We start from the raw sequence: 27,085 nt of genomic DNA on the forward strand, positions 1-27,085 counted from the left end.
TGTGGGGGGGGGTTGTGTGTGTGTACACCTACATACATATGAGTATGTATATGTACATACATTAATGGAGGGGATGCTCTTGTTTGAATACTTAATTGGTCACCTCATCCCCTGTATGTTTCTGCTAAAAGGACTGTGAGTTAGCTCAAATATGCAATGGCCATGTACTTCATTGTGCCCACTGACGTTGCTAGGGAAGGGCAGGGTGATTGTTATATTCCAGCTGCTATCCTATGTTAACACAGCTATTGTGTTAGACTGTCACCTTACAGTTGATTATTCTGACACCCAAGTGCATCAACCTCTGTGCCTGATTATTAGAGATCTGTATGTCTTGGTGGTATGTTTGTCCTTCCATAACGTTTATGCTATATTATACTATTAGTTTATTACTTATTTGGTGTAAAAGTAGTATATTCACAGGATATAAGATTCAAAAGATACTAAAGGATAAACAGAGAGAAGTCTCTCTCACACTCTCCTTCAGCCAGCCCAACTCCTCTTTTTAGAGACAGCCAAGGTAATTAGTTTCTTTGTATTCATCCAACGATATCCCATGAATTTATGGATGGTGTGGGGCGCGTCGTCTTTTCTTGCTTTTTACACCAGTGGTAGCAACCTATATGCCAATCCTTCACTTTGTTTTTTTCACTGAATATATCTAAGCACTCCACCTGAATGTCAATGAAGAGTTTCTTTATTCTTTTTAACAGCTACATAGTGTTCCACTGAATGAATGTAGGTATAATTTTATTATCCATTCTCTTTTTAGTAGATAGACATTTAGGTTGTTTCTATTGCAAGCAGATGCCACAGAAAATGACCATGTATATGTCAATTCATACAAGTCATTTAAAGTTGAAAGGAATATGTATGTGGTTACTTTAAAATGTTGTGGTTTTGATTCTTGAAGATCAGCAGAATGAGGAGTTAAGACTAGAACAGGGATGGGGTAGAATGAGGCAAGTCATTTTTGAGAACATTATTGGCTTGGTAGTAGTTCCAGGAAGATGGTGTACTTCCTTTGTTGTCTAGGAAGATTTTGATTGGAGGCCTCTTATGAGGTTTATCATAGTAACAGATGTTTTATAGATTTTATAGGTTTAGGTGAGGTAGAAAAGATTCTCTTTCCTATTTCCTTTTATATCAGTTGTATTTATTCACTTATACTATATCTACATAATTATATAGCACGTTATACTTTTCAAAGATTTTTCAAATATCTTCCTTAAGTCCATCTTTTAATACTTAAAGCTAATGTTGGATGAGTCATCTTTTGGTAAATGATTGGAAAACTCAGAACCAAAGGCTATGTGTCAACCTAGCGACCTGCATCTAATTAGTCAGAGAGCTAAGCCTATAACCCCCATCTCTTAATTTCCTAAGGTAGGTATAAAGAAAAATGTTGTGAGTGTATGTGTGTGCACACACTTCAACACTCTTCTCCCCATGTCTTCTGGTATCAGAGCCCTTTTTTACGGAGAGGAATCATTCAGACCCCATCTGGGTCTGACCCATCTCCCATGCCACAGGGGTGAGCATGTGACCTAGTCTAAGCCAATCAGAATAGCCATCCTTCTAGCTATCGTGGTTGGTTCAGGTATGAGCTTGTTACCTAGGTGAGGCTGATCAGAACCTCCCTTTGGGCTTTTCTGCCAAAGCTACATGGAGGAACCTTCTCTTTCTGCTTAGGTTGTAAATGATAGGATTGACTTAGGGCTGTGAGCAGTGTGGGTCCTACCATGTCTGAAAGTAGATAAAAACCCCAGAATTCCTAGTTATTTCAGCCTGGCAAATGATCTTTTAGGATAGAAACAAGGCTTGTCTAATTGACATGCTGTCTACTTTGCATGGAATAGCATATTGTGTCTTAGTCGTTGAGAGGGGAGTGGCATGTGAGAAAGACTGCTGAAATGGAAGTCACAGATCAGTTCAAGTCTCTATTCTGCCACTTGCTGGCTTTTAGGATCATGGATGATTTCTCTCTTTAGAAGCTACTGATAGTGGCTTAACCAAAGATTTATTTCTGTCTCTAAGAGCCACTTTTCATGGCCTACCCAGAGGTTAATTTTTACTCTCGTAATAAAACATCCAGAGGACCTGTGCACTAGCTCTGCAGTGTCTTCAATCTTCCTGCCTCCTCCTTTCCTCCTACTCTGCTCCCCTTAGGGTGTGGCTCTCACCCTAAGCTCTCATCCTGGGCATCACATTTGCATTACAAACAGGAAGAAAGGAATGGGTCAAGGGCATAAGGGATGTGTGTGTGTCACCTGTCAATCTTCTTTAAAGGACTTTCTAAAAAGCACTTCCAAGTGACTTCTGTTTGTGTCCTGTTGGCGAGAACTGTGTCCCATGGTCACCTCTAGCGATAGACAAGCTAAGTAATATACAATAGTTTCTTAGTTGAACACATTGTAGTCTCCTCAGCAAAACTGGGCTTTTTTTTAATTAGAAAGAAAAGGAGAATGGATATAAGGTAAGCATTTTCTGTCTGCCACAGGGATTGGATTAGATGATCCTTGGTGTAGATAGCCCTTTCCAATTCTAGAAGTTATGTACTCTGTTTAATAAATTTTGGGAGAGTTGGTGATTAAGGCTTTAATGCTCAGTGCAGCAGAACACTTAGATCAGGGTTTGGCAAACTATGGTCCAAAGGTCAAATCCAGCTACCCACCTGATTTTGTAAATAAAATCTTATTAAAACACAGCCACATTCATTTGTTTCCATACTGTCTATGACTGCTTTTATGAGACAGTGGCCAAGTTGAGTAGTTGCGACACAGACTGGATAGCCTACAAAATTGAAAATATTTACTGTCTGGTCTTTTACAGAAAAAGCCCTAGAGGATCCAGAAGAGCCCTTTCATTTTGGTGGTTCCAAAAAAACATGCATTTATTCATTCATTCAATAAGTATTTGACCATATACCATATCTCAGGTTTTAGACAAGGCACTAAGGTTACAGCAATAAATAAAACAAAGTCATATCCTCATGGAACTTATATTTTATCAAGTCAGGCAGACAATAAATAACTAAGTAAAAGTTACAGTTTATCATATAGTAATAAGAGCTACAGAGAAAAATGAAATAGGAAAGAGGGATAGTAAGTGCAGGAGAAGAGCTTACAGTGTTTGAGCATGGTCAGGGAAGGCCTCCCATAGAAAGTGACATTTGAACAGAGATCCAAAGGTGAGGGACAGAGCCATGTGGCCAGTGGAGGGAAGAACAGCCCAGAAAAGCATGTGCAAAGGAAATAGCAATGTGTCTGGAGAGGCTGAGGAATAGCAGCAGGGAGGCCAGTGTAGATGGAGCAGAGTGAGCAGGGGGGAGAGGATGGTTAGGGATGAGCTCAAATTGGAGTAAGGGCTATCATGTAGGAACTTACAAGCCATTGTAAGATGGGAGCCATGGAGAATCTTGAGGAGAAGAATCACATGACCTGACTTACGAAGTCATTCTGGCTGTAGTGCTGACAATAAACTATGGGCGGGGTAGGGGTGGGGACAAGAGTAGACCCTGGGAGACCAGACTGGATGCTATCAGGTTATGTTAGACAAGAGATAATATTGGCTTGGACTCCGGTGACGGTGGTAGAAGGGAAAGAATTAGTTGAATTCTGGGTAGTTTTTGAAAGTAGAGCCTTATGATTTGCTAATCAATTGATATAGGGTGAGAGAGTCAAAGATGACTTGGTTTTTGGCCCAGGCAACTGAAAGAGTGAAGTTTCTGTTTACTGATGTGGTGAAGCCTTCAGAAAGAGTAAGTATTATGGGAAAGATCAGGAGTTCCAGGTAGTTCTTATTAAATGCACAAGTGCAAATGTTAATTAAACAATTGCATATTCAAGTCTTCAGTTCAGGGGAAAGGCCTAGGCTAAAATAAATTTGAGACTCAAGAGTGTGAAGATAATATTTTAAAGTGATAGATTCTATGAGATCACCAGGGGAATGAATGTTAGTAAAAGAAGATGAGGACAAGGGGATTGACTGATTTTCAACTTTAGCACTCTGTGGAGATTGTGGGTAATCTTTTAAAGAGGGTTTGGTTGGAATGATGGGGATAAAAATCCCAATTTGAATGGGCAGGGGAAAAGAATGAGAAGAGAGAAATAGGAGATGGTGAGTATAGACAAGTCTTCCAAGGAATCTTCCCTTCCTTGTAAGGAAGAAGAGAATGGGTGATAGCTAGAGAAGGAAGCTTTTGTTTTTTGTTTTTGGGATTTTTATTGTCTATTTGGGAGACAAACAACATATTTTTGTTTTTCTGTATAGGAGAAATGAGAGCGAATGATCCAGGAGAGACAGAGACAAAAGACTGTTGTGTTTGAGGAGGAGTAACTATGGGGATGAATATGGGAAGTTGACTGAGTGAGAAAGAAATGGACCATGTACATGAATCAAGAAGATGTGGTGGGGCCTAGAAGATTCTCTCTGATTGTTTCTGTTTTTATCAGGGACTTGGGAAGCAAGGTCAGCTGCAGAGTTAGGGTGGTGGGAGCAGATTCTGGATTTGAGGAGAAACGAGAAAGGGAAGACCCATACTTGAATAATGTATGATTTCTGGGCAGCATCAAGGGCTAACACTAAGGTTAGTGATCATGAATTTCCAGAGAGTGGATAGCCATTCTCTAGTCAAATTCAGCTTATGGGTGCAAGCATGGAGTAGGATTTAATTGTTGGAGTTTTGCCAGGTGCGTATGGTGGCCAAGACCAGGCCCAAATAGTTGACAGTTACTGCAAGGAATTCATTATTATGATGGACCATGGACTTTAGCCCACTTAAAGACCAAAATGAGGACTTGAGTGGAGTTAGGGACAAGTTGACAAATTGTAAGAATGGGTACTAGAGGGTGTGCACTGGGAAGATAGGGGTAGTAGTCAGGGAGATGATTGTAAACGACATCGGGGAAGAGACAGAAGTTGGTGTCACAAAGACTAGGGTATGATAAAGGGAGTGAGTGACTGACACAGAGTAGAGGACAAGCTTCTTGGAAGAGAAGAGGTCAAGGAATTGAGAGGTCAGAGAGCTGGATGTATAATCTCCATACCATGAAATCTCTAGGAATTATGGGAGGGCAGATGTCAGAGGAACGATGATCCAGGAGCATAAATCTTTGAGGGAATGACCTCTGGGGGCAGCAGATGAACTGCCACACGGACAAGTCTGATGATAGGAAACTCAAATCTGATTAAGGGTGTGTGGGAGGTACTACCCCACTTCCAGGCATGGCATGAATATTTTATTGTTTCCATGGAACTCATTTACATTAGCACACATTTTACACCTTGTATACCCCTAAAAGTGTAGAAATGCCAACTGTTTGTCACAATTAAAATAGAAAAAAAATGCACAGTTCTCTGAACCTACAAGCACTTACATTGTATGTTGGCAAGTCGACCTGCACATGTCCAAAGCTGCTGGGGTTTTTTGCTGAGCTGTGGAAGTAACTGACACTAAACATGAAACAGCCACAAGGCTCAGGAGTCCTGGGATGGAGCCCAGCCGGATGGGTACAGAAAGTGAATGATTCTTCTTTAGCCCAAAACTTGATGCATAAACTTAATGTGAAATAAAAAAAACTTGAATTACTAGCACCTCCCTTCTTTCCTTTATGGTGTTCACCATCAAAATAGCATTGTTCACTCAACTGTCTGCTTGCTTTCATTGAAAATGGCTCTAAAATATGTGCGTTGGTTTCAAATGTTTTGGATTGACTGGTATTTCTAACATTAACCTTTTTGGTTGCACACTAGATTAAGGTTTTGTGCACCACCACTGACTGGGCTATATTTAGTTGTCTCTCTTGGTGGAGATGCATAATTGAAAACGTGCAAACAGAAATATCCCTCTATCCCCTTTTCAAATTTAGAATTTTTTATGAGTCTCACAGCAGTGCTTCACTTATTTTCTATGTTTCTAACAATTTTGTGGGTAGAATTTTCAGAATTATCTTTAGTAATTATCTCTTTCTGGGAGACAGGTCAAAAATAGACTGCTTAATGTGGAATTCCCCAAATTCTTAGAGTGACATTTTAATGTTTATCTCAGCTTATTAACATAAAAATCTCTTTATGAAATTTTGTACGTATCTGGATAAACTTGCAAATCTGTAGCTAGAGTTCCAAGAATTCTTAAGAGTTACATTTTAGCTTTATTTATCCCAGATATTAATGGCTATTTATGAAGCTGTGATAGTTCTCTGTGTTCACCTGTTTGTATACCTATATGCAGAAAACATATGTAAAATGTTTTTATTTAATTTAGATTAATTTAAACCCTTCAAGTAGATCTACAAATGGTTTTGTGGTTTTATTTTTTTTCCTTTACAAAATTTGAATAAAATAATAGTTGTTTTTGAGCATAAAGCATTTATAATTTCCTAAAGCTTCCTAGTGTATGCACACCATTCTGTTTTTCAAATTGTATTTACTTGAATGATGGTACTTTTTATAATGTATACAACTCACAGATTCCCATTGCCAATCTTGATCCCTCTTCTCATATGTTGTAGACAGAAAGATACATTTTCCTTATGGGTTATATTGCTTGTGTTTCCCTGCTAGGTACTCACTTTTGGTTTTAGCCCTTTCCTTATTACAAGCTTTTAATTTTGTTTTATCGTATTACTTCATTGTATTATTTTTACCTTAGAGTTGCTTGAGTTTAGTGGTTTACTGCCCATCCTTCTGTAAATTAAAACAACGGTAACTGACGTATTAATTTGGTCTTTCAATGCCGTTGATGTCATATTAATTCCAGTAGAGATACTTCTACAAATGCAAATGAAGGAAAGGAGTTAAAAATTTTTGATTACCTTTGATTTCTTTCTAGTTCCATAATGACAAGGTCTCACTCTCTAATAATGTTTTTAAAATTTTTTTAAGTCATGGCTCATTTTTGCCTATCAGCCAGTCTTTAAGATATTTATGGTTTACCTCTGCAGTTCCTTTTGGGGGTGGGGGGGCTATTTATTAGACATAGTAAAAGACTACCCAGAGCCCAAGGCTTTTACGCATGTGAAGACTGTAAAAATCCACAATTAAATCAACCAGGGCAGCTAAAATTCCACAATGAAAGTGAAAAAAAAGTTCAGGGCTTTATTTAGTAAAGAATGACAAGCTGAAAAATAGGCCCTGTCCAGTACCCTAAGGTTAACAATTAGAGCTCTACTGAATTAGGTCAGGGAGGGAATTTCAGAGGTGAACAAGGCCATGATGGACCAACAGAGGGAAGGAAGTTGTAGCCTTGAACTAGGGAAAGAATTTCACAGTAAACAGTAGACCTCTCTGTGCCTAGGAGTCCCTGATAATTGTCCCGGAGGCACTGCAGCCAGTTTTACATGAGGATGAGAGGACATGTAAGTAACTTGATTGAAATGACAGGTTGAGGTCAATGATCCCTTGCACACGTACTGGTGTTGTACGTGTCCCTCCTGATGGAGAACAGTGACTCAAATGCTCTTCTGGGTAGAGCAACTGCCTTCAGGCCCCAGTGGAATTTCTTCTTGTCCCACTTCTACTCTAAGGAGCGTCTGCTACAGCATGTACTCAGCATGATGGGGATGGGGATGGTCTGTTCTGCCACGCTGGGCCACCTCATGGGCCCAGGGGAAGGGAGTCCATTCAGGGCAGAAGAGATACCACACTTACTGAGGCGCTCTCACCTGGCCTACCACAGAAGCCGCCTCAGCAACCTTCCTGCTGCTTCTCGTGACATCTACTGCCAACTCCATCTCTTCTCCACAGATCAGCCTATTCCATTTTCTTTTCTGTCCCTTGATAGTCTTCCACAATAAAGAGAATAAAAGACAGACATTACCTTATGGTCCCTGTGATTCCTGTCACTTGCCTCCCTTGCTCATTATGCCGGCTTCCTTGGCCTTCTTGTTTTTCTAAATTCCCAGGTTTCTTTCACACCTCAGGATATTGGCATGTTTTGTTTCCTTCATCTAGAATGTTTCTCTTTCCAATCTTCATCTGGTTCCTTTCTGCTTATCTTTTAGTCAGGATTAAAATGCTACCTGCTCAGAAAGGCCTGCCAGTAGTGGGTTCTGCCTGCTCCCGTTCGTCTCCATTTCAGCCCCTCATTTATTTCCTCTGTGGAACTGTCACAATTGTAAATAACACATGTGTATTTGCTTGATGGCCATTTCCCCCAACAGAATGAGCTAGGACCAAATATGTCTTGTTACCAATGTAATCTCAGCACCCAGAATAGCATTGAGTGTGTAATTAATACTCAAATTGTTATAGAATAAGTGAGGAAAGATAACACACGGTTATAGACAACGGTTGACCTTTTTGTTGTACCGTCTCCCCTTTCAGTGTTAGTCTTTTTTAATTTTCCTTAACCCGATTTATATGTGTGACACTCCCAGCAGGAAGTTGAGCACTCACTGGGAGCTCTGGGTCTAGCTGTGCTTGCTTCACATATTGAAACAATTAAAACTATTGTTGGAGCTCTGTTAGAAAGTTAAGTCCCAAACATGACCACTGTCATCAACTTTTTAAGCAAAAGATCTTGGAAATGATACCATCTTCTTGACTTTCTGGATCACCTATTGCCATCTTTTATAGCTGTCATCTCATCCTTCCCTTTTGCCACAGTATCTCTCAGGTCTTTTTCTTCTTCTGTTTTTCCCATTTCAGCAAGCTGACCAGTTCTGGACCACTGGTTTCTTGCCGTTCCCCTCTCATCTTTTCGGTATTGTCAGTTTGATCTGTTCCTTCCATCATTTCTCTCACTGCAGAGTCATCGTAGACATTCTCTACACCATCATCCCTTGGATCTCCAGGCTGTGTCCTGTCCTTTCTCTTCTAGCTCTTCTCATTAATTCTTAACTTCTTGATTGGACAAAACTGCCCTCTATGCCCAAACCCAGATGTCTCTACCCATTGTTACTATGCCAGGAACATCATGCCTCCACACTCCACAACCAACCGGCCTTTTAACCCTTCTCCAGATCCAGATTATCTAGCAGATGTTATGTACCTGCCATATTCTGAGCACTCTGTAGTCTTCTTTATGACCTTTCTCCAGGCTCACCTTGTCCAGATAGACAAGAGCTGTGACTGCTCGTTCTAGTGCTTGCTCGGTGTAACCCACTGTCCACGGGCAGAGTTTTCCCTTTGTTCTACCCTGAGCTCTTCCCCTAATAAAACGAGTTTGCCCTTATTAAGTCTAAAACACCTAACACAATACCTACTATTGGGCTATTTATTCATTCATCTAACAAATATTTATTGATCACCTGTTATCCGTGAGAGTGTCAGATACTATTCTAGGTGGTGGGTGGCAAAGAAGATAACAAGATGTTGTAGTTGCCCATATGTTCTAGTGGACACATGCACATACTTATAGTATGTGAATAATTATATATATAATATATATGTTAAACATATACTATTATATGCTGTGGTATAACATTTATCTAAGCAAACCATGTCTCACCAACAGGATTGCAAGTTTTTCAGAAACTTTTTTTTTTTTTTAGTGTTTGCATATCACATTCCTTGGGAGAATGCTGAGTACACAACAGGTATTCAGTAAGCCCCACATATTATTTCATTGACACATTGTCCAATGGCACTCTAGCCCTCCGTATAAATGTCCTCCTGCATTAATGGGTGTCTCCCTGTTATGGGTTCAGTATATGTTATATTATGGATATTACACAGCTTCATTTAAAGTTCACATTGTCAACAGTGCAGTGTTTCTAGACTAGAGTTGTAATTTCAAGCACTGATAGATAATATTGCTCGTATGCATTCATAATAATTTAACTATATACTCTCTCAATACATAACAAATGTAAACAATATTGAAGCATTCAGAAATTTGGTAGGAACCGCAATATCAGCAATCACCATTTGCTAAGGAAAAACACACTCCTGCGTGTCTCCTCTACTCTCAGTACTTCACTTCTGATACTTCTGGTCACCAAATGTGTGTGGGGTTTTCCCCCCACCAAGCTATCTGATTCTCCAGATACCAGTTGGGTGTGCTACAATTTAACTCAATTCTGACACTGTTTACTTGGAGATAGCATCCGATTCCGCAGCTTACGGACTCAGTCTCACAAGACTGTCTTCACTCCAGATGTTAATCACAAGATCAGGTTGTCACCTGTTCTAAATTGGAGGTTCTTATGACCCTCTTCTTGAGTTCAATTAATTTGCTAGAGTGGCTCATAGAACTCAGGAAAACAGTTGACTTACTAGATTACTGGTTTGTTATAAAAAAAGTATAATTCAGGAACAGCCAGATGGAGGAGATGCATAGGGCAAGTTATGTAGGAAAGGGCTCAGAACTTCCATACCCTCTCTGGGCTTGCCTCTGCTCGCCCAGCAAACTCCGTGTGTTCACCAACCCGGAAGCTCTTCGAACCCTGTCCTTTTGTGTTTCTATTGAGCCTTCACTGCATAGGCCTGATTGACTAAATCATTGGCCATTGGTGATTAACTCAACCTCTAATCCCTCTCCCTACCCTGAGGTCTAAGGTGGGCGGTGCAAGTCCCTACCCTCTAATCACATGACTGATTTTCTTGGCAACAAGCCCCCATTCTTAGGTTACATGGGGCTTTCCAAAAGTCACCGCATTTACATAAACTTAGTTGTAGTTGAAAGGGACTTGTTATTTAATAATAAAAGGCACCCATTTCACTTTTATTGCTTTGGAGTTATTGTAGGAACTGGGAACAAAACTAAATACAACAAAAGAAGCCTCTGTAGCTCTCTTAGGAAATCACAAGGGCTTTAGGAGCTGTGCACTAGGAACACTGGATTAGGACCAAAATATATATTTCTTATTATATCATAATAGCATACCATTTTATTAGGCACTCCAGACAGAGCATGTGACGCCATTTTGCCACGATAAGATAGATTTATTAATTCACTTAAAAGCAAAGTAGTTGCTACATTAAACTGACTCTAAGTTTGAATTAAAAGCTTGATTGGAAACCTCAGTGTCATGTGCTTCTGCACAGTCAATGAGCAGGGTCTGACCTTACAGAGTAAAAGTGAAAAAAGTTTGTTCGTAGAGCAAAATGCCATATGTGAGGAAACAACTCGGAGAAAGAAAAACTCATGAGCAGCTCAAAACAGTGAGCAGCAACAGATGAGTTGATAATGTCCCTTAAATTCTGATGTCCTTTGAGGGTCTTTGTGCCATGATTGGTGAAGACAGTGCAGTGCACTCCCAGGTGCTCATCTGCGTTATTTGATCACTTTGACTTTGTTTATCAAGTTGAGAAAAAATACCTGCACTGTCCTCCTGAAGCAAGTGGCATTGCTCATGAACATTGGTGCCTTGGACTATATTGTAAATGCCATAAAATATTTAGCACAAATGGAATGTAGGATTCAATGAGCAATAACTTTGTCCCCCCAGAATTTTTTTTATGATTCAAACACTTTTGTATACTTATGATTGATTAGTTGACCTGAAAACGTGCTAATCCAGAGTGTTGTCACCTCACTCACAGACAACTTGCCATCCACACCCTTTTAGAACTGAGGATTTTTTGCTTTGTTTTGTTTTTGTCCTGTTTTGTGGCAGTAGGCTGGAGGTTCCTGAGAATGCTTCTCTTGACTTAGAAATATTGTGGATAATGAATCAGATGATCATGGAGTGAATCAAATAAGATAGACCACAGGAATAAGAACTGACCACAAAGAAAAAAAAAAGTATTGTTTTTCATATTAAGTTTATATCTCAGTAGACATTCTATAAAGATGCTTATTTGATTCTTTTAAACTATGTATTGGTGTGCTTGCAAATTTTATTTTGATGATACCACGTCACATTTCATTGTCTAAAATCCACATGGCCCCAGCATTTAGAGGTGCCAAGAATATAACTGAATCCATCTTTAGGCTTCCCTGGGTAAAAGAGTCAGGGCAGCCTGACTCTTGCGCAAAATCACCACTAATTTTATTGAATTATGTTTATATGAAAATCACAGTGAGAATGGGAGGCAAGAGTACAAATGAAGCCTATTTTTAAGACCATATGGAAATATCACATGAAAGTAACAGAGAATATTGTGAAAATAATGAATAATGAAAGGAAACTGGCCCAATCAGATAGAATATACTGTAAAGCTATAATAATTAAAGCCTTTTGGTATTTGTGGGAATAGTTTCATCAATGGAACAGGACAATCTAGGTGTAAATGCAAATACATATGGGAATGTAATATGCATTTTTAGCCAGTGGGTAAGAGATGAATTTTCCAACAAGTTTATGTTAGGCCATTTGCTGACCATTTAGGAAAACAAATAATAAAGCAGGATTTCCACTGTAGTCCTTAAACCAGAATTAATTCCTGATGGACTGAAGTTTTAAATGTAAAATCTGAAATTATAAAAGCACTAACAGGAAACATGAACAACTCACTTTCATCATTTTGGATTACAGAAGGCCTTTCCAGTAAAACTTCTACCACAAAAACCATAAAGGCAAACCCTGACTGATAAATTTGACCACATAAGCATTAAAAACTTATCTATTACAAAAAAAAGTTACAGACAAAATCAAAAGATGTATGACAAACTGGGAAGAATATTTGCAACACATATGAACAAGGACTTATTGACTTAGTATGTAAAGAGTTTAGCAAATTAGTAAGAAAAAAACCAAGAATCCAGTAGAGAAATGGATAAAGGAAATTATCATTTTGGGATTATGTTTGATTGATATGACAGAAACGCAGCAATAGAGCCTTAACAAAATGAGGGCTTTCCTTCTCATATAAGAAGTCTGAAAGCAACCAGAGCTGTCACAGTGGCTCTACAGTGTGTCAGGGGATCTAGACTCTCTTTCTGTTTGGCAGTTTTTAGTGGGTGGCTTTATGCATTACAGCCATAAGATGGCTGTTCCATCTCCAGGCACGACATCTGAGGCAACCAGCAGCAGCCAATAAGATGCATGTTAGTCCAGTTTGCCCTTCAACAAGCTCTGCTAGAAACTCTTCCACTTGGCCTTCCAGCTGCAAAGGAGTTTGGGAAACTGGGCACATGTCTGCTACAAACAAAATACAGGTTTGTATGTAAGGAAGGAAGGGAGAATGGATAATGGGTAGGTAACCAGTTGTGTATGCCACAACTATGAAGCAACTTGCAGATAAATACAAAAGGCTCATCAACATATAGATATTTAACTTTACTCATAATTAAAAAAATATAAATCTAGACAGTGTGATATCACTTTTCATAGATTAGTAATAATCAATGCATTTGGTAATACCCAATTTGGGTAAGGCTATGGGCAAATGGACACTGTCAAACACTATTTCTCATGGGTGTAAATCTTTTTAGAAAGCAGTTTGGGAATCTGTAGCAAATAATTTAAATGAGTGTGCTGATTGATTTATCAACTATACATTTAGAAATGTGTACTGTAGATATATTCATATGTGTATGAAAGATAAATGTATCCAGGTGTTGACCATAGCATTACTTGTAATGGTAAAAAACAAAACTAGAAGCACTCTAAATGCCCATTACTAGAGAACTACTTAAAGATGTGATGGCATGTATGTCCAAGAATATACTCATTGTTAAAAGAATGAGCTAAATTTGGGTGTGCTGAAATGGAAGGCTCTCCAAGTCATATTATTGAATTTAAAAGGCTAGAATCATTCGTATAACATGGTCCAACTGAGTGAAAAATTGGAAAAGGATGTGTGTTTAAGTATGGATAATTTGAGAAAGAATATACACAGAAACCTTGATGGTATTCACCTCTATGGAATGGGACTGGAGTAAGACAGATACTTTCATTATATGTTATTTTGTTCTTTTTGAGTATTTAAAAGCTACATGTGTGGTTTTCACAGTACGTTGTTAAAAAGCACAATAGTGAATATAACTTTTGTCATAGGACAGTCAAGAGAGTTAACAAGCCCGAAGGGAGGGATACCAGCCATTAACAATCACTTGAGTACTACCCCTTCCTTTCCTTGATTTAAAATGAGGAATACCATTTCTAGTTGTTAGGTATGATTATATATGGGAATGTGTTTCTTTACTATACTGGAAGCTTTGTTGATTCAAGACCCCAATGCCTGTGTTGCTGTTCTCTCATTGGCTTGGAGTTTTCTTCTTAAATATCAGAGAAGCATCATCAGAGAAGCTGCCTATCTCTGATTAAAATACTATTTCCCTCCATACCCACCATATCTCCTTTATGCTGCTTGATTTTCCTTTCTGGTGCTGATTGTATCTGTTTATTGTCATATATGACTTGGTGTCTTAGTCCATTTGGGCAATTTTAATAAAACACCACAGACTGGGTGGCTTGTAAACAACAGACATTTATTTCTCACAGTTCTGGAGTCTGGAAGTTTAAGACCAGGGTGCCAGCTTGGTCAGGTGAGAGCCCTCTTCAGAGTTGCAGACTTCTCACTGTAACCTCACACGGCAGAAAAAAGGAGAAGGGAGATTTCTTGGGCCTTCTTTAGAAGGCCCTAATCTCATTTTTGAGGGCTCTGCTTTCGTGACCTAATCACCTCCCAAAGGCCCCACCTCCCAATACCATCACATTGGGCATTAGATTTTCAACATACAAATTTGAAGGAGGACACAAACATTCAGACCATAGCACTTGGGGATACAGATTTTGCTTCAATCACTGCATACCCTGGTCCCCAAACAGTATTCAACCCAGGGTTCATTTTTAAATATATTAAAACGATTATTTAGAAAATATGAAATATTTGTTGAATGGATATTGTCCACAAATTCATGGCTTCTAATCTGGTATTAAGAAGCAAGTAAAAATCTACACTACCCCACCCTACCCCCACTGAGGACAGCTTGCCTGATCTGGACCCTTTTTTCTGCCACTATCACCATGTTGCTCTCTTCTGCCTTGTCACACTCCTGAAAATGGGAGTTCTGGCAGCTGTAACTATAGGGGAAAGGTGTTTTCGCCTCCCCAAGAAGTCTGGGGGACTCAGTAGAGTCTGAGGGCAGAGAATCCTCTTTTTACTTATTAAAGTTAAGATAGAAAGTGCCAGGACCAGGGCTGGAAAACCAGGCCCATTTGACTCCCCTGCAGCAAGTCTTCAAGTCTCTGGAGGCCACTCTCACTTGCTTCCTCTGTCAGGGATTCACATTTCTCGTCCTATCATTGTCACTTAAGGGTGAATTTGTGGAATCCTGGGTCCCTCCCCCTTGCAGATAGAATATTCCTGGGCTGGAATATTCTGAAGAAGATGCTTCCTGATTCTTTCTGAATTGCTTTATGATTTTTGAAGTGTGGTGTTTTTTTCCCCCTCAGCTGAATTTTTCCTTGAGGACAGAGCCCCTGTGCCAAACTTATTTTTAAGTGTCTCCTGTTTTTTGTAGAACAGTATCAGGTGAATATATTCTATAATTGGTAAAACCAAGAAGCAGAGGCTTTCATAGAATCCTCAGTTTGGTTTCTATTCTTAATCTTTATGGCAGAATCAGTAAATTTTTCCAAAGACTGAATGTCTCTCTGATATGTTTAGGTTCTAATTATAGTTTGATGGAATGGAATGGAATTTTCTGTTCTGAAACAAGTTAACTTTTCTTGTTTTTCAAATTTTGGTAGATAAAGACTGTAAAAGAGACATCGGCCACACTCAACTCTCCTTTTTAAAGAGTTAGAATCTTTAAAACTATGTTTTTCACCAGAAAACTGCATATAATGATGACACTGAGTTGTCATAGAGGTGGATTTTGAGGAGCTGGTGTTGTTCTTAGGGGTTAGAGTGAAAGGATCAGAATCAGTGGTTTTGTTTTCTGCTCCCCACTTTCTCTTTGTGTTTCTACAGGCCTGTCAATCACCTCCCTGTGCCTTAGTTTCTTTCTTCCCTTCTTTTGGTTTCTCATCTACCAAATAAATGTTGTAATAATTATTCCATTGGGATTTTTCTGGGATCAGGAAATGATAGAATGCAGTGAATTTAGTATACGTCTAATAGGATGATGACAGCAACCTGTAGATTTCTCTTCAAAGGCAGAATGTAGTGGCACTTTATTAATGAGCTGACACTTCTGAACTTAGTGATTGACTCCTTTCATTATGTTATGTGTCCTTCATATTATTCTGCTTACACTTCACATCCATGAAAGATATGTAAACTAACTTAAGTGCATCTTTAGAGAAAAGGTCCTTGGTCTTTCAGGAAGTATAAACTATTACCCTGCTTCTGTGTTTAAAGAATATTTATAATCTTATTCTTTTGGAGTCAGAGGTATGTGTTTTCATTAGCAAACATTCATTATTCCCCAATCCATTTTCTTGCTCACCTGACTGCCCAACCATCTTTCTCTGTGGGTATCAGCATATTGCTTTTTTCTCAATATGTGTGTAATTCCTCCAAGAGAAAATGACATTCAAGTGATTCGGCATATAGAGATTATAAAGAAGAAAGAAATCTACAGAAAAGTATTTAAAAGACAGAGATTCTTTGTTAAATGTAATGGAAAGATGAACACTGGCAGCTGCCTTCTGGCTACAGAATCACTCTCTTGATAAGTTCTCACATGTTGAAGAGGAAGCATTGTATCAGATTTTGCGAAAGGTGCTCTAATGTTTTGGCTTGCTGGCATCAGGTAATGGCTGGCTGCTGCTTATGGGCAGACATGCATCTCTAACACTGACAGTACTGCTAGGACTGTACCTGCTAGAACCAGTAGAGACATCAGAGATTATTAGTGCAGTCTCCTAATTTTTCAGATGGGAGAAGAGAGCAAAGTTCAGAGAGGTCAACTGAATTGTCAAAGTTCAAGTAGACTGTACCAAATCTGGGACCCTGATTTCCTGGGTCCGTAGCCCAGTGTTTTATCCACTTGTGTTTGGTGGACATCTGTGGATTTGTCTGTCTGTCTGTGACCCCACTCCATGGCCTCTTGGTCACAGTTGATTGTTCTAGGCTTAACTCCTGACCAAAGGCAGGACATTCAGGTTTTCCTTTGTTTCAGAGTCTGATGACTCCTGAGAATGTTAAAGCTGATAAAGAGAGGAAGTCTCTCTGATGGTTTAAGTTGTAGCCATACAGTTCTGGACCTATCGATGGGCGTTACTGTCCATTCGGAGGAAGCTATTTCCAGTTGTTGCCAAAACCCATCACACCCCTGCCCTTCCAAAAGTTTGGATTTTTTTTCTTGGATTTTATGAGCCAGCAGTCATCTTTTTTTGCTTAAAATCATTCTAGTTGGGAATCAAAAGTATGGATTAATATTCCCATTGACTTCTCTATTGTAATACTTATAGTGATTGTTCTTTCAATTTCTTTAAATTCTTCATCTGTAAAGATTATGGCACAAATACAGTTAAGTAATTATCTCATTTGTTTAGTCTGGATTTATAACCTAAATGAATGTCTAGATTATACACATTTGATCACAGTGAATGTGTCTCTTACTATCTGTAATTATAATTTCATTCCATAGCAGTTACAGACTTGGGTATTTAAAGAACCTATTTGAGACATTTTATTAGGGTGACTGAAGGTTAATTTTAATTATTTATTTATTAATCTTCTTTACTTATTTTATGCAACTATTTGCATATATAGTAATAGAACTTAGGATAGTCTTAGTTTATTAATTTTTGCCACCAGTTTTCTATATGGATGGAAACTACCTAGCACAGTGCCCAGCATGTCACTCCATGTTAATTTTTCTTTTTTTACTGGGAAGAAAAAGAAATGTTTTTTTTTTATACAAAGACTATTTAACAATTTAATTTGGGAAATTGTCACACTATTACCACCACCACCCAACTGCTGAATATCAGTTGAGCACTGGTACCAGCTGTTGTAGAAATTTAACCAGGTAGGTACATTAATAGATTGTCTCCTGTCTGAGTCAGTATTATGTTTTTTAACATCACAGTGAAAATATGAAATCTGAATATTTTACATGAAAAATTTGGAATCTTTAGATATCTCTAATTATTGTTTCTTTAAATTATTGAATGAATTCATACTAAGGATGAGGAGGCCTGATAATAAACTTCCATAGTGCCCTGGGGACCCCATTCCCTTTCAGAGCACTCACGTACTATCTTATCATCCTCAATGCCACACACCACAGATGGCAGCAGTGTGTGTGTGTGTGTGTGTGTGTGTGTGTGTGTGTGTGTGTGTTGGTGTTGGTGTTGAGGAGGTTGGGGATGTGGCAGTTGGTGAACAAGTGAAGGCATTTGGTGAACAAGTGAAAGCACTTTGTTAGTCACGAAGGGTTTGAATCTGATACCCTTGCCATGTAGAGCTTGGGTCTGTGTAAATGCATTGGAGCTGAAGAACAGATTCATTTCCTGGGGGAAAAGGGAGCTAGGGAGGACAGTTCATAGCCATGGACCTAAGGGGAATCCTGGGGAAATGGGATATAGGAAGTCCAATTTGGCTGGAGCATATGACGTGTAAAAGTAAATAGCGAGATAAGGTTGGGAACAGGGGGTTTGGGAGGGCTGGGCCAGGATGAGTTTCAACATGATGCTGTGGGCAGTTGAGAGCCATTGATGGTTTTTGAATGGTGTAATGATAGAATCATAACTTAGGTACATATTTCTTACTAAACTTTGATGTCTCTGTTTCCCATGCCCCTCATATCCATTCTGTGAATAACCCTGTGGGTTTACTTGCAGAATATATCCTAGAGCCAACCTCTGCTGAGAGTGTCCACTACCACCAGACTCACCCAGGCCACTGTCATTTCTCAACAAGGCTGCCACGGCACCTTCTTTAGTGACTTGCTGCTTCCACACTTGCCTTGCCAATCCATTCTACACAACAGAATAACCCTTTATGAGTGCAAATAAAAACTTTCAATGTCCTGGTTAAAGCCTTGCATCATCTTTTCATCACACTTGGAGTAATATCCAAACTCCTTGCTGTACCCACAGGCCTTGGGTAACCCTACATGGCCTGGCCCTGCCTCTCTCTGAACTCATGGTCTGCCCTCTTTTCCCCCTCTCACTTGGCTCTCACCACTGTAGCCTCCTTTGTATTTTCTGAACACTCAAGCTTCTTCCCTCCTCAGAGTCTCAGCATTTGCTTGGTTCGTCTGCCTGGAATGTTCTTTCCCCAGATCTGTACATGGTTAGCTCCTTACCAAAAGATGCCTTCCCTGACCCTTGATGTAAAGCAGTCCCTGCCCCAGCCTCCCCCTCCATCATTTACCAGGACTCATTTTCTTCACAGCACTTCCTACTGTCCAGATAGGTTTCTTTATTGACTTGTGAGTTTATTACTTGTCCCCCCACCTGCTCAACTAGATATGAGCAAGGACTTCATTTTGTTCACTGCTGTATTGCCAGTACCTAGAAGAGTTCTGGCACATCGGACTTATTTATTGAATTAATTAATTTAGAGATTTGAATGACTAGAGCAGGGAAGCCAGATTGGAGCCCGCACAGTGTTTTCAGCACAATGCGAGGACACTTGGGAGTCTTGTCAGCGGAAGTGAAGGGGCAGAGGCAGGTGTAAGTGCACAGTCCTAGGGAGAACTGACAGGTTTTGACATGGTTTGTGGTATTAAGTCATTGGAAAGGGAAAAAGTAGAGCGATCTGAGCTTGGATGAGCTATAAGGAATCCAGAAGTTCCCGGATGTGGCAGGGAAAGAAACCGTTATAGAGCTGCCGAGTTTGAGTGCTGGCGGGGTGGGGGTATCCAGTGGGTAATTGGAATGTGACCTTATCCAGTGTCCCATTCACTGAACAGCATTGCTACAAAGGAAGCAAAGACCTCGGGCTCAGGGAAGTGTAGGAGGAAGTGACATTCCCCGCTTAGCTGTGGCATGGCTGTGGCAATTCATTGAACTTCTTTGAACCTCAGGTTCTTCATGTATAAAATGATAATAAAATACCTCATGGCAGAGTAGTTGTGAAAATTAAACTACAGAATGTAAAAGCATGGAACCAAGGCCTGATGCAGGGTTGTTTGTCAATGACTGAATTCCTTGTCTCCTTTCCCCCTTCTCTAAGAGTCTGAGGATTAAAAAATGTACTCTAATCCTGCAGTTTAAATTTTTGTTGTTTTTCTTTGCGAAGCAATGCATTTATTAAAAGAACAAACAATATCTCCAGGCTTATAATGAAAATAAGTAGCCCCTTCCTCACCCCACCCCTTTCCTCTCTCCTGAGGCTACTACTTTGACTCTCCTAGCTGTTTCTTCTAGAACTTATATATTTCAACATAACATGCTTATACTATTTCTTTTTTTTTTTTTAAAGATTTTTTATTGGGGAATTGGGGGAAGGGGAACAGACACATTGCTGTCCTTTTGTTCCTCAGTCTAGTTGTGGAGGACGTTGCTTCACTGGCCCAAGCTGGCACCATCATTGTGCTTTTCCCGGGCGAGGCAGATCAGTCGCCAGCTTCTGGACGGCCGCTCACGCTGGCTGCTGGCTGCTCACGCTGGCTGCTGGCTACACACAGTAGCCCATGGCAACCCACTGCAGCAGGGGCTGCAGCCTACACCGCCGCCGCCGGCGACTCATGGCAGCCCAGCTCCAGGTTGAACTGTTGTTCAGCATCTTAGCTGTAGAGGGCAGTGTTACTGGCCCTCATATGTGGGATCTGAACCGGGCCCTCTGGCGGCCCAAGCCAGCTCTTAACCAACGCGCCACTCGGTCGGCCCGCTTATACTATTTCTTTATTTTTCAATTTTAGATATTATTTAGATATCAAATTTAGATATTTTCATCTTCACACCAGGGAAGGTGAGGATTTAGTTTCCTTATTCTTCTAACCCCAAGGAGCCTCTTTTCTTCTCATGACATCAGAATTACACAATGCACTGTGATTCTGTTTTCTTTCTTGTACAAATTCTTTTTTTCTGCAGCTAATGTTATTTCTTAGAGGTTTTATTTGGTGTGTGGGGGGGTAGCAGTCACTCTTATTCTCAAACAACCCTCAAAATCTGAAACATTTCCTCTCAGTAATATCAAATCCAACATGTATTCTGTAAGTTTAATTTCTACCCTTGGAAATATCTTTGTGGCATCTTCTGGCTTCCTGCTCAAGTTTGGACTGTTGGCTCTGGAAGCCTGCTACATAGCCATGTGTCATGGGGAAGCCCTTGGTCTTTTTTTTGGTTTGGATCTCCTGTTCCCGGATCTTATTTTCTTTCTCATCATTTACCTTTTTCATTTTGCCAAGGCATATTCATCCTACAGCTTTCTGAGAAAGAGTGCACAGGAGGTAAATTCTTTGAGTCTTTGTAAAGCTTTGTTCCATTTTCCACATTTGATTGACATTTTGGTTGATTATAAGATTCTAGGTTGGAAATAATTTACCCTCGGCATTTTGATGACAGTGCCTCTTAATCTTCTAGTTTCTGGTGTTTTGTTAAGAAAACTGATGTCATTATGATCCCCTTGCTTTGCATGTGATTTTTTCCCCCATTTTGAAGTTCCTACACCTTTCTCTCTTTCCCTGGTATTTTGATATTCGCAGTTATACAGAGGGTGCCAAAAAAACCCGTATAAACATTTAACAAAAGAAAACTGTATTAAAATTGTAATACTCAATATGTACCAATAACAAAAGATGAATACAAGTCACATTTGACTTCTACAGTTACAAGAGGTGTTCAAAGTGGTTACCATCAGCATGCCGACACTTCTGATTATGGCGAACTGCTGCTTGAGCAACGTTGACCAAAGTGTCCGCTTGTATCGCTGCACATTCCATTTCAATTTCTTCCTGAAGTACCACCAGTGTACTGTGGTACACCCCATCCTTTAAGGTTCCCCATAGGTAGAAGTCAAGGGGTGTTAAGTCAGGAGAATGTTCTCAAATTTCAAATACCACTTCAAAATGGCGCAAGCTTCTTGAACGACACCCATGTTTCCACCATTTTCTTTGTCCTGCCTGTCGCATGGTGACACTAGCCTTCATTTGATTAACGCCATCTTTTGAGTGAATGTCGTACTATACATTGCTACCGTAATTCAATTCAACTTTGAAAAGTAATACATGGATAACATCTCTTAAAATGTGTATACTTTGTCATCCCCGGTATATTTTCGTGGCACTCTTTCTTTCCATGAGTTGTGCTTGGAGATTGATGAGCCTTTTCAGCCTGAGAACTCATCTTTCAATTCTTGGAAATGTTTTTGAATTATTTATTGACATTTCATTTCTTTATCCTCTCTTTTTGAAATTCCTTTTCAGGTATTGGACCTTCTGGTCTATCCTTCTGACTTCTTAAGTACTTTTCTCATTTTTCATCTGTCCTTTTTACTTTTTGTTTTTTAACTTTTCTTTTGCTCAATGCATTTGCCTAAGTTTTTCCTATGTTACTTTTTATTTGTTTTGGTCTCTGTCTTTCCTAGATTCTAAATGAAACAACCAGTAATCCTAGGTTGTCTATACTATTTAACAGTTAAGTACCAAGAAGCTGAATTGAAAACCTTCTGTGTATGAGTCACACTTGTCATTTGGAAGCCCTCACCATAAGGCAAGGACAAGTATTTGGCTTCTGTGTGTGTGTGTGTGTGTGTGTGTGTGTGTGTGTGTGTGTGTGTGGCGGGGGGGAGGGGTAGTGCTCTCAAGTATGGCTTTATTCTTACATTGTTTGGGTGGCTGGAATTATCCAGTCTCTTGCTTGGAGGACATCTGCTTGACTTCTTACATCCTGGGCACCTGTGGGTGATGGGAGCTTGTTATCTCACTGTTAGCATCAAAGGCTTCCACTTGAACCCCCTGTTTTTAGTGTGGAGCTTCCATCCAGCCCTAGGGTGAGCCTGATGCATCCAAGTCTGAAGTCCCTCTGGTTCAGCCTCTCTAGAGAGTAATATCCTGGTTTCTAAGGTTAGGGAGGAGGAACTTCCGATATAGGCAGGAATCTTGGGCTCCAGATCAGGAGTTGGCAAACTTTTCCCATAAAGGTCCAGAGATAAATATTGTAGACTTTGCGAGCTATATCATGGTCTCTATAAGATATTCTTTTCCTCCTCTTCTTTTTTTTTTCCTTTTTAAATCACCCTTTAAAATGTAAAATAAACATTCTTAGCTTTCAGACTGTACAAAAACGTGCTGTGGACCAGACAGGTCATAGACAAGAATCCTAGTCTAGAGAATTGTTTTGGACACTCTCAACTAACCATCTTTATTCCAGCCCCATCCACAGCCCTGCCTTCAGAAGAACATGCAGCCTCCAATTTCTGATCCTTTTTGGGTTTGATGACAACGCTGGGTGGTTTCTTATAGATGTCCCCCTACTCCAACAAACCTTCCCTCCCCCGCCCCCCGTGGAAGCTTAGGTTTCAGCTTTCACAAGTCTGCTAGGTGAGCAACTACTTGTCCATTTTCTTTCCATTTTCTAAAAAGTCAGTTTTTGACGTTTTTTGTTTTTGTTTTTGTTTTTGCCTGTCTTTTCTCGGTCCTTGTTGGGCCCTGCCTTTTTTTCTTCCTTTCCCCTCTGCTTACTGGGATTTGAGGAAGGAGTGGCGATAAATGCATGTGTTTAATCTACTAAGTTTAACCAGAAGCTCCCCCCAAATCCAATTTGGTTGGTTTTTATTTTTACTACTTTCTTTGATAGTGCTTGGGTTAATTTTGCATTTGTTCTTCATGTGCTCCCTTGCTACGCCAGATGTTCGAAGAAGATGTCCTTGGGGAGGAAAAATAAGGGGTTTTAAAATGTAGTGTTCTTGAAATGCTCACATTGGCTCAGTGTGTGAGATCTCAAAGAGGCCCGGTTGTTTCTAACCACCAGACTCTCATAATAGAAATACAGTTTCACCCTTATTTGTGTAAACCATCAGGAGCATTTTTAAATGTTTGTAATAAAGTTTGTGGCTTATTGTTTAAAATTGAATTTAAGGTAGTAAATCAAAGCTTTTGGTGGCATGCTCCTGACAGCAGGGAGAGCCTGGTAAGTGATCCCTAAGAGCTGATCAAAGGGAGTTGCTGAGCATTTTTCCTGTATTTGTGTTTGGTCCTTTAATCTGGTAGTGTTTCCAATTCCATTCTGAACACAGTAATGCACACTGCGCCCCCACTCCAGTCTTGGCAGCATCTGGCACCGTCTTTGCCAAATTACCCCTGTTCAGGCAGCAGCCTGCCTTTGCAATCAAGCCTATACAAGGTACGAACAATGGTGATTGTCAGGAAATGGGCATCGTTCAAGATATTATTCATACCACATTTTTGTTCTGGTAATCAAATGAAAATTGAAAATGAAAAAAATAAAACTAACTGAGAAATGACCACTAGTCATTTCTGCCTAGGTTCACCTTTCCTGGCCAGTGAAGATGGCGTGCTTGGAGGAGTGATTGTTCTCCGATCTTGCAGTTGTTCTGCAGAGCCTGCCTCCTCCCAAAATAAGCAGACACTTCTAGGTAAGCTGGACATGTACGTTATGTGTGTGTCTTTCTCTTTCATTTTTTCAAGATATGGAAAGATTTATATCCTTGAGTCAATAAGCTATGGGAGGGCCAGGATGCTCTGTTGACACCTAACCTTCTCTGTTCTACTGATCTTTTTGTGTAGGTAAACATCTAAAAGGTGAATGTTTATTTCTGCTTAGAGTATATCCTTAGAGCATATTTTTCAAATGGGCTTAGAACCTAGGACCTTCACTAAAGCCCAATGTTAAGACTATTGGACTTTGTAATTATCCCCTGCCTTATTCTACAAAACAGTTGAGGTGAAGCATAACAATATATACAGTAACAGAGAAAGCTTCTTCCTGTCCCTCCTCCCCAAAAGGAATCAGAACCATGTGAAGAACTACTGGCCTAGAAGTCCATCCCGGCTCCATCACTTATTAGCTGTGACGCCTTCATGCATCAGTCTTCCTGTTCAGTGCCACTTCCACATCTGTAGAATAAGGATGTCTTCCATGCTCTTCTCATCAAGCTTTGTTTTTGCAGATGTCCATCCAGATGTGTGATTTTTGTATCTAGCTGAGCACATCAGTGGGGATAGAATCCAGCCCACACTCCCATTTGCCAAGACCCAAACTTGCAGGGCTACCTCTGCCAATGGAGTGCCTTTTTCTAAATAATTCATCCAGAGGGGGCATTTAAAAAAATCTGCATAAAGGTGCCACAGAAACTAGCACATAAACATGTTGTTTTCTTTTTTTTAAAGATTTTATTGGGTACTTGGGGGAGGGGAATAGCACTGGGGGATCGAGGGAAGGGGAAGAGATGAGTTGCTGTCCTTTTGTTCTTCAGTCTAGTTGTGGAGGACGTCGCTTCACTGGCCCATGTTGGTATTATCTTTATGCTCTTCCCCGGTGAGGCAGTTGGTTGCCGGCCTCTGGACGGCCGCTCATGGCACTTCTTGGCAGCTCACGCCAGCTGCCAGCCACTCACGGTAGCTTATGGCAGCCCACTGCAGGAGGGGCTGCAGCCTATGCCGTCGCCGGTGACTCACGGCAGCCCAGCTCCAGGTCGAGCTGTTGTTCACCATCTTAGCTGTAGAGGGCAGTGTCACTGGNCAGTGTCACTGGCCCTCATGTGGGATCCGAACTGGGGCCCTGCTGCTCAGAGCTGGCGTCCCAAGCCAGCTCTTAACCAACGCGCCACTCGGCCGGCCTGCAATTTATTATATTTTGAGGGGTATTAAAAAGTCTTGTTTTTTAATTTATTTTGCCGTAATGTGTTCATTTTCATTGCTATATAGTATTTCATTGTATGGATGTACGAATGTGTTTTTATCCGTTCTTCTCTAAGTGATTTTTTTATAGAAGCACTATTGGTGATCCACAGGAGCTGTGGTAGTTCAACTCCTTGTATAAATTTCCTTATAGAAAGTGCGGGTGGTGTCAGATCTATATTGTGTGATTGTTGTGAATTGCTATAGTATAATTCCCTTCGTACCTTGAGGTTCTATGAGTCTATAAAATAAAAGACTGAGCATTTCCTATGACTGTAAAAAAGTATTTTTTACTACAGAAGTCCGAAGATCTTTCATGAAATCTTGCCCCTCATTCACCAAAGGAAAAACATGCACTTTTGTATAGAAGGCCTCTTTCTCTACCTAGACTCTGACCATGAACCTCATCATTCTCTTTCTGCCTGCCCATTACATACTTGGGACTGATGTTGCTCCAGGGAAATGTTTGTTTGTTTGTTTGTTTGTTTGTTTGTTTGTTTTTAAATGGCCACCTTTTGTAAGGCAAATTATCCATTTGCTTCTTCGGTATCTTAATCATTGTCGAATCCCTTGAGTATCTCCCACAGTTAGATAGCAGGGAGTTTGCTTTTAAATTATGCGAAGGATGTCCCTGGGCCTTTCAGAAGCACTCAGAATAATCCCTAGTACCAGGAGGTGCGGGGCAGTTACTAATACTGCTTCATGAACTGTTCCTAGCATGGCGGGTCAGTTTTTGACTGAGCCCGGACTCTCGCCATTTGACTTAATCCTGAGAATTTCAAGGTGTTTTCGGTGTAGTATGGAAATTCATATTTAAGGATAAGTTATAGGATTTTTAGCTCATGTTAAGTAGTTTTCATCACCAAGGTAGTAATTTGTAAACTGATTTCTACTCTTTTTCTCAAGAAGAGGGATGAAATGTAAAGTATCAATTTAGGAAATAAGGGAAATCATGCCATTTGTTAAAGTTAACTAGAGGGATTGATGTTTATATATATTCAGTATGTGGCAAGAAAGCAAACACAGTACAGAAGGATAGGAAAGGGGACATGAAAGTCACCTTCACCACCCCATTCTCAGAGCCACCAGTCTCTGGTTCTGGTTAATCTTGTGGAAAACACCTTCACTCTACAGAACGTGTTCATGCTTCTGTTTCTTGATTAGTCAGTAACTTGTGACTCCTTTTTGGTAAAAAGTTAAGAACATAGCTTACACAACTTCCCACTTCCCTTTCCTCCTGACTTTTGTTAGAATTCTATTCTAACTTGAAATCATACATTTTAATGTTATTGCAACTTTAACACACTTTTTTTTTAATTGAAATTTATTGGGGTGACAATGGTTAGTAAAATTACATAGGTTTCAAGTATACAATTCTGTAATACATCATCTATATATCACATTGCGTGCTCACCACCCAGAGTCAGTTCTCCTTCTGTCACCGTATATTTGACCCCCTTTACCTTCTTCTACCACCCTCCTCCCCTC

General features: G+C 40.0%; 1 protein-coding gene across 7 annotated transcripts in view; it reads left to right on the plus strand.

The window, feature by feature from the left end:
- TASP1 (taspase 1) overlaps positions 1-27,085 on the plus strand; it is a 253,771-nt gene that overhangs the window by 178,165 nt on the left and 48,521 nt on the right. For 5 of the 7 annotated variants that reach the window (XR_002123096.1, XM_019635266.1, XM_019635267.1 and 2 more), the window contains one exon: positions 24,223-24,333. The exons of the other annotated variants lie outside the window; for them this stretch is intronic. Coding sequence is in view for 4 of the 5 variants with exons in the window: in XM_019635266.1 (XP_019490811.1) it covers positions 24,223-24,333 (111 nt within the window). In the remaining variant the exon portion in view is untranslated. The remainder of the gene's footprint in view (positions 1-24,222; positions 24,334-27,085) is intronic. 7 annotated transcript variants of the gene reach the window in all.

Source organism: Hipposideros armiger, unplaced genomic scaffold (assembly GCF_001890085.2).
Source record: "Hipposideros armiger isolate ML-2016 unplaced genomic scaffold, ASM189008v1 scaffold_20, whole genome shotgun sequence".
Taxonomy (NCBI): Eukaryota; Metazoa; Chordata; class Mammalia; order Chiroptera; family Hipposideridae; genus Hipposideros; species Hipposideros armiger.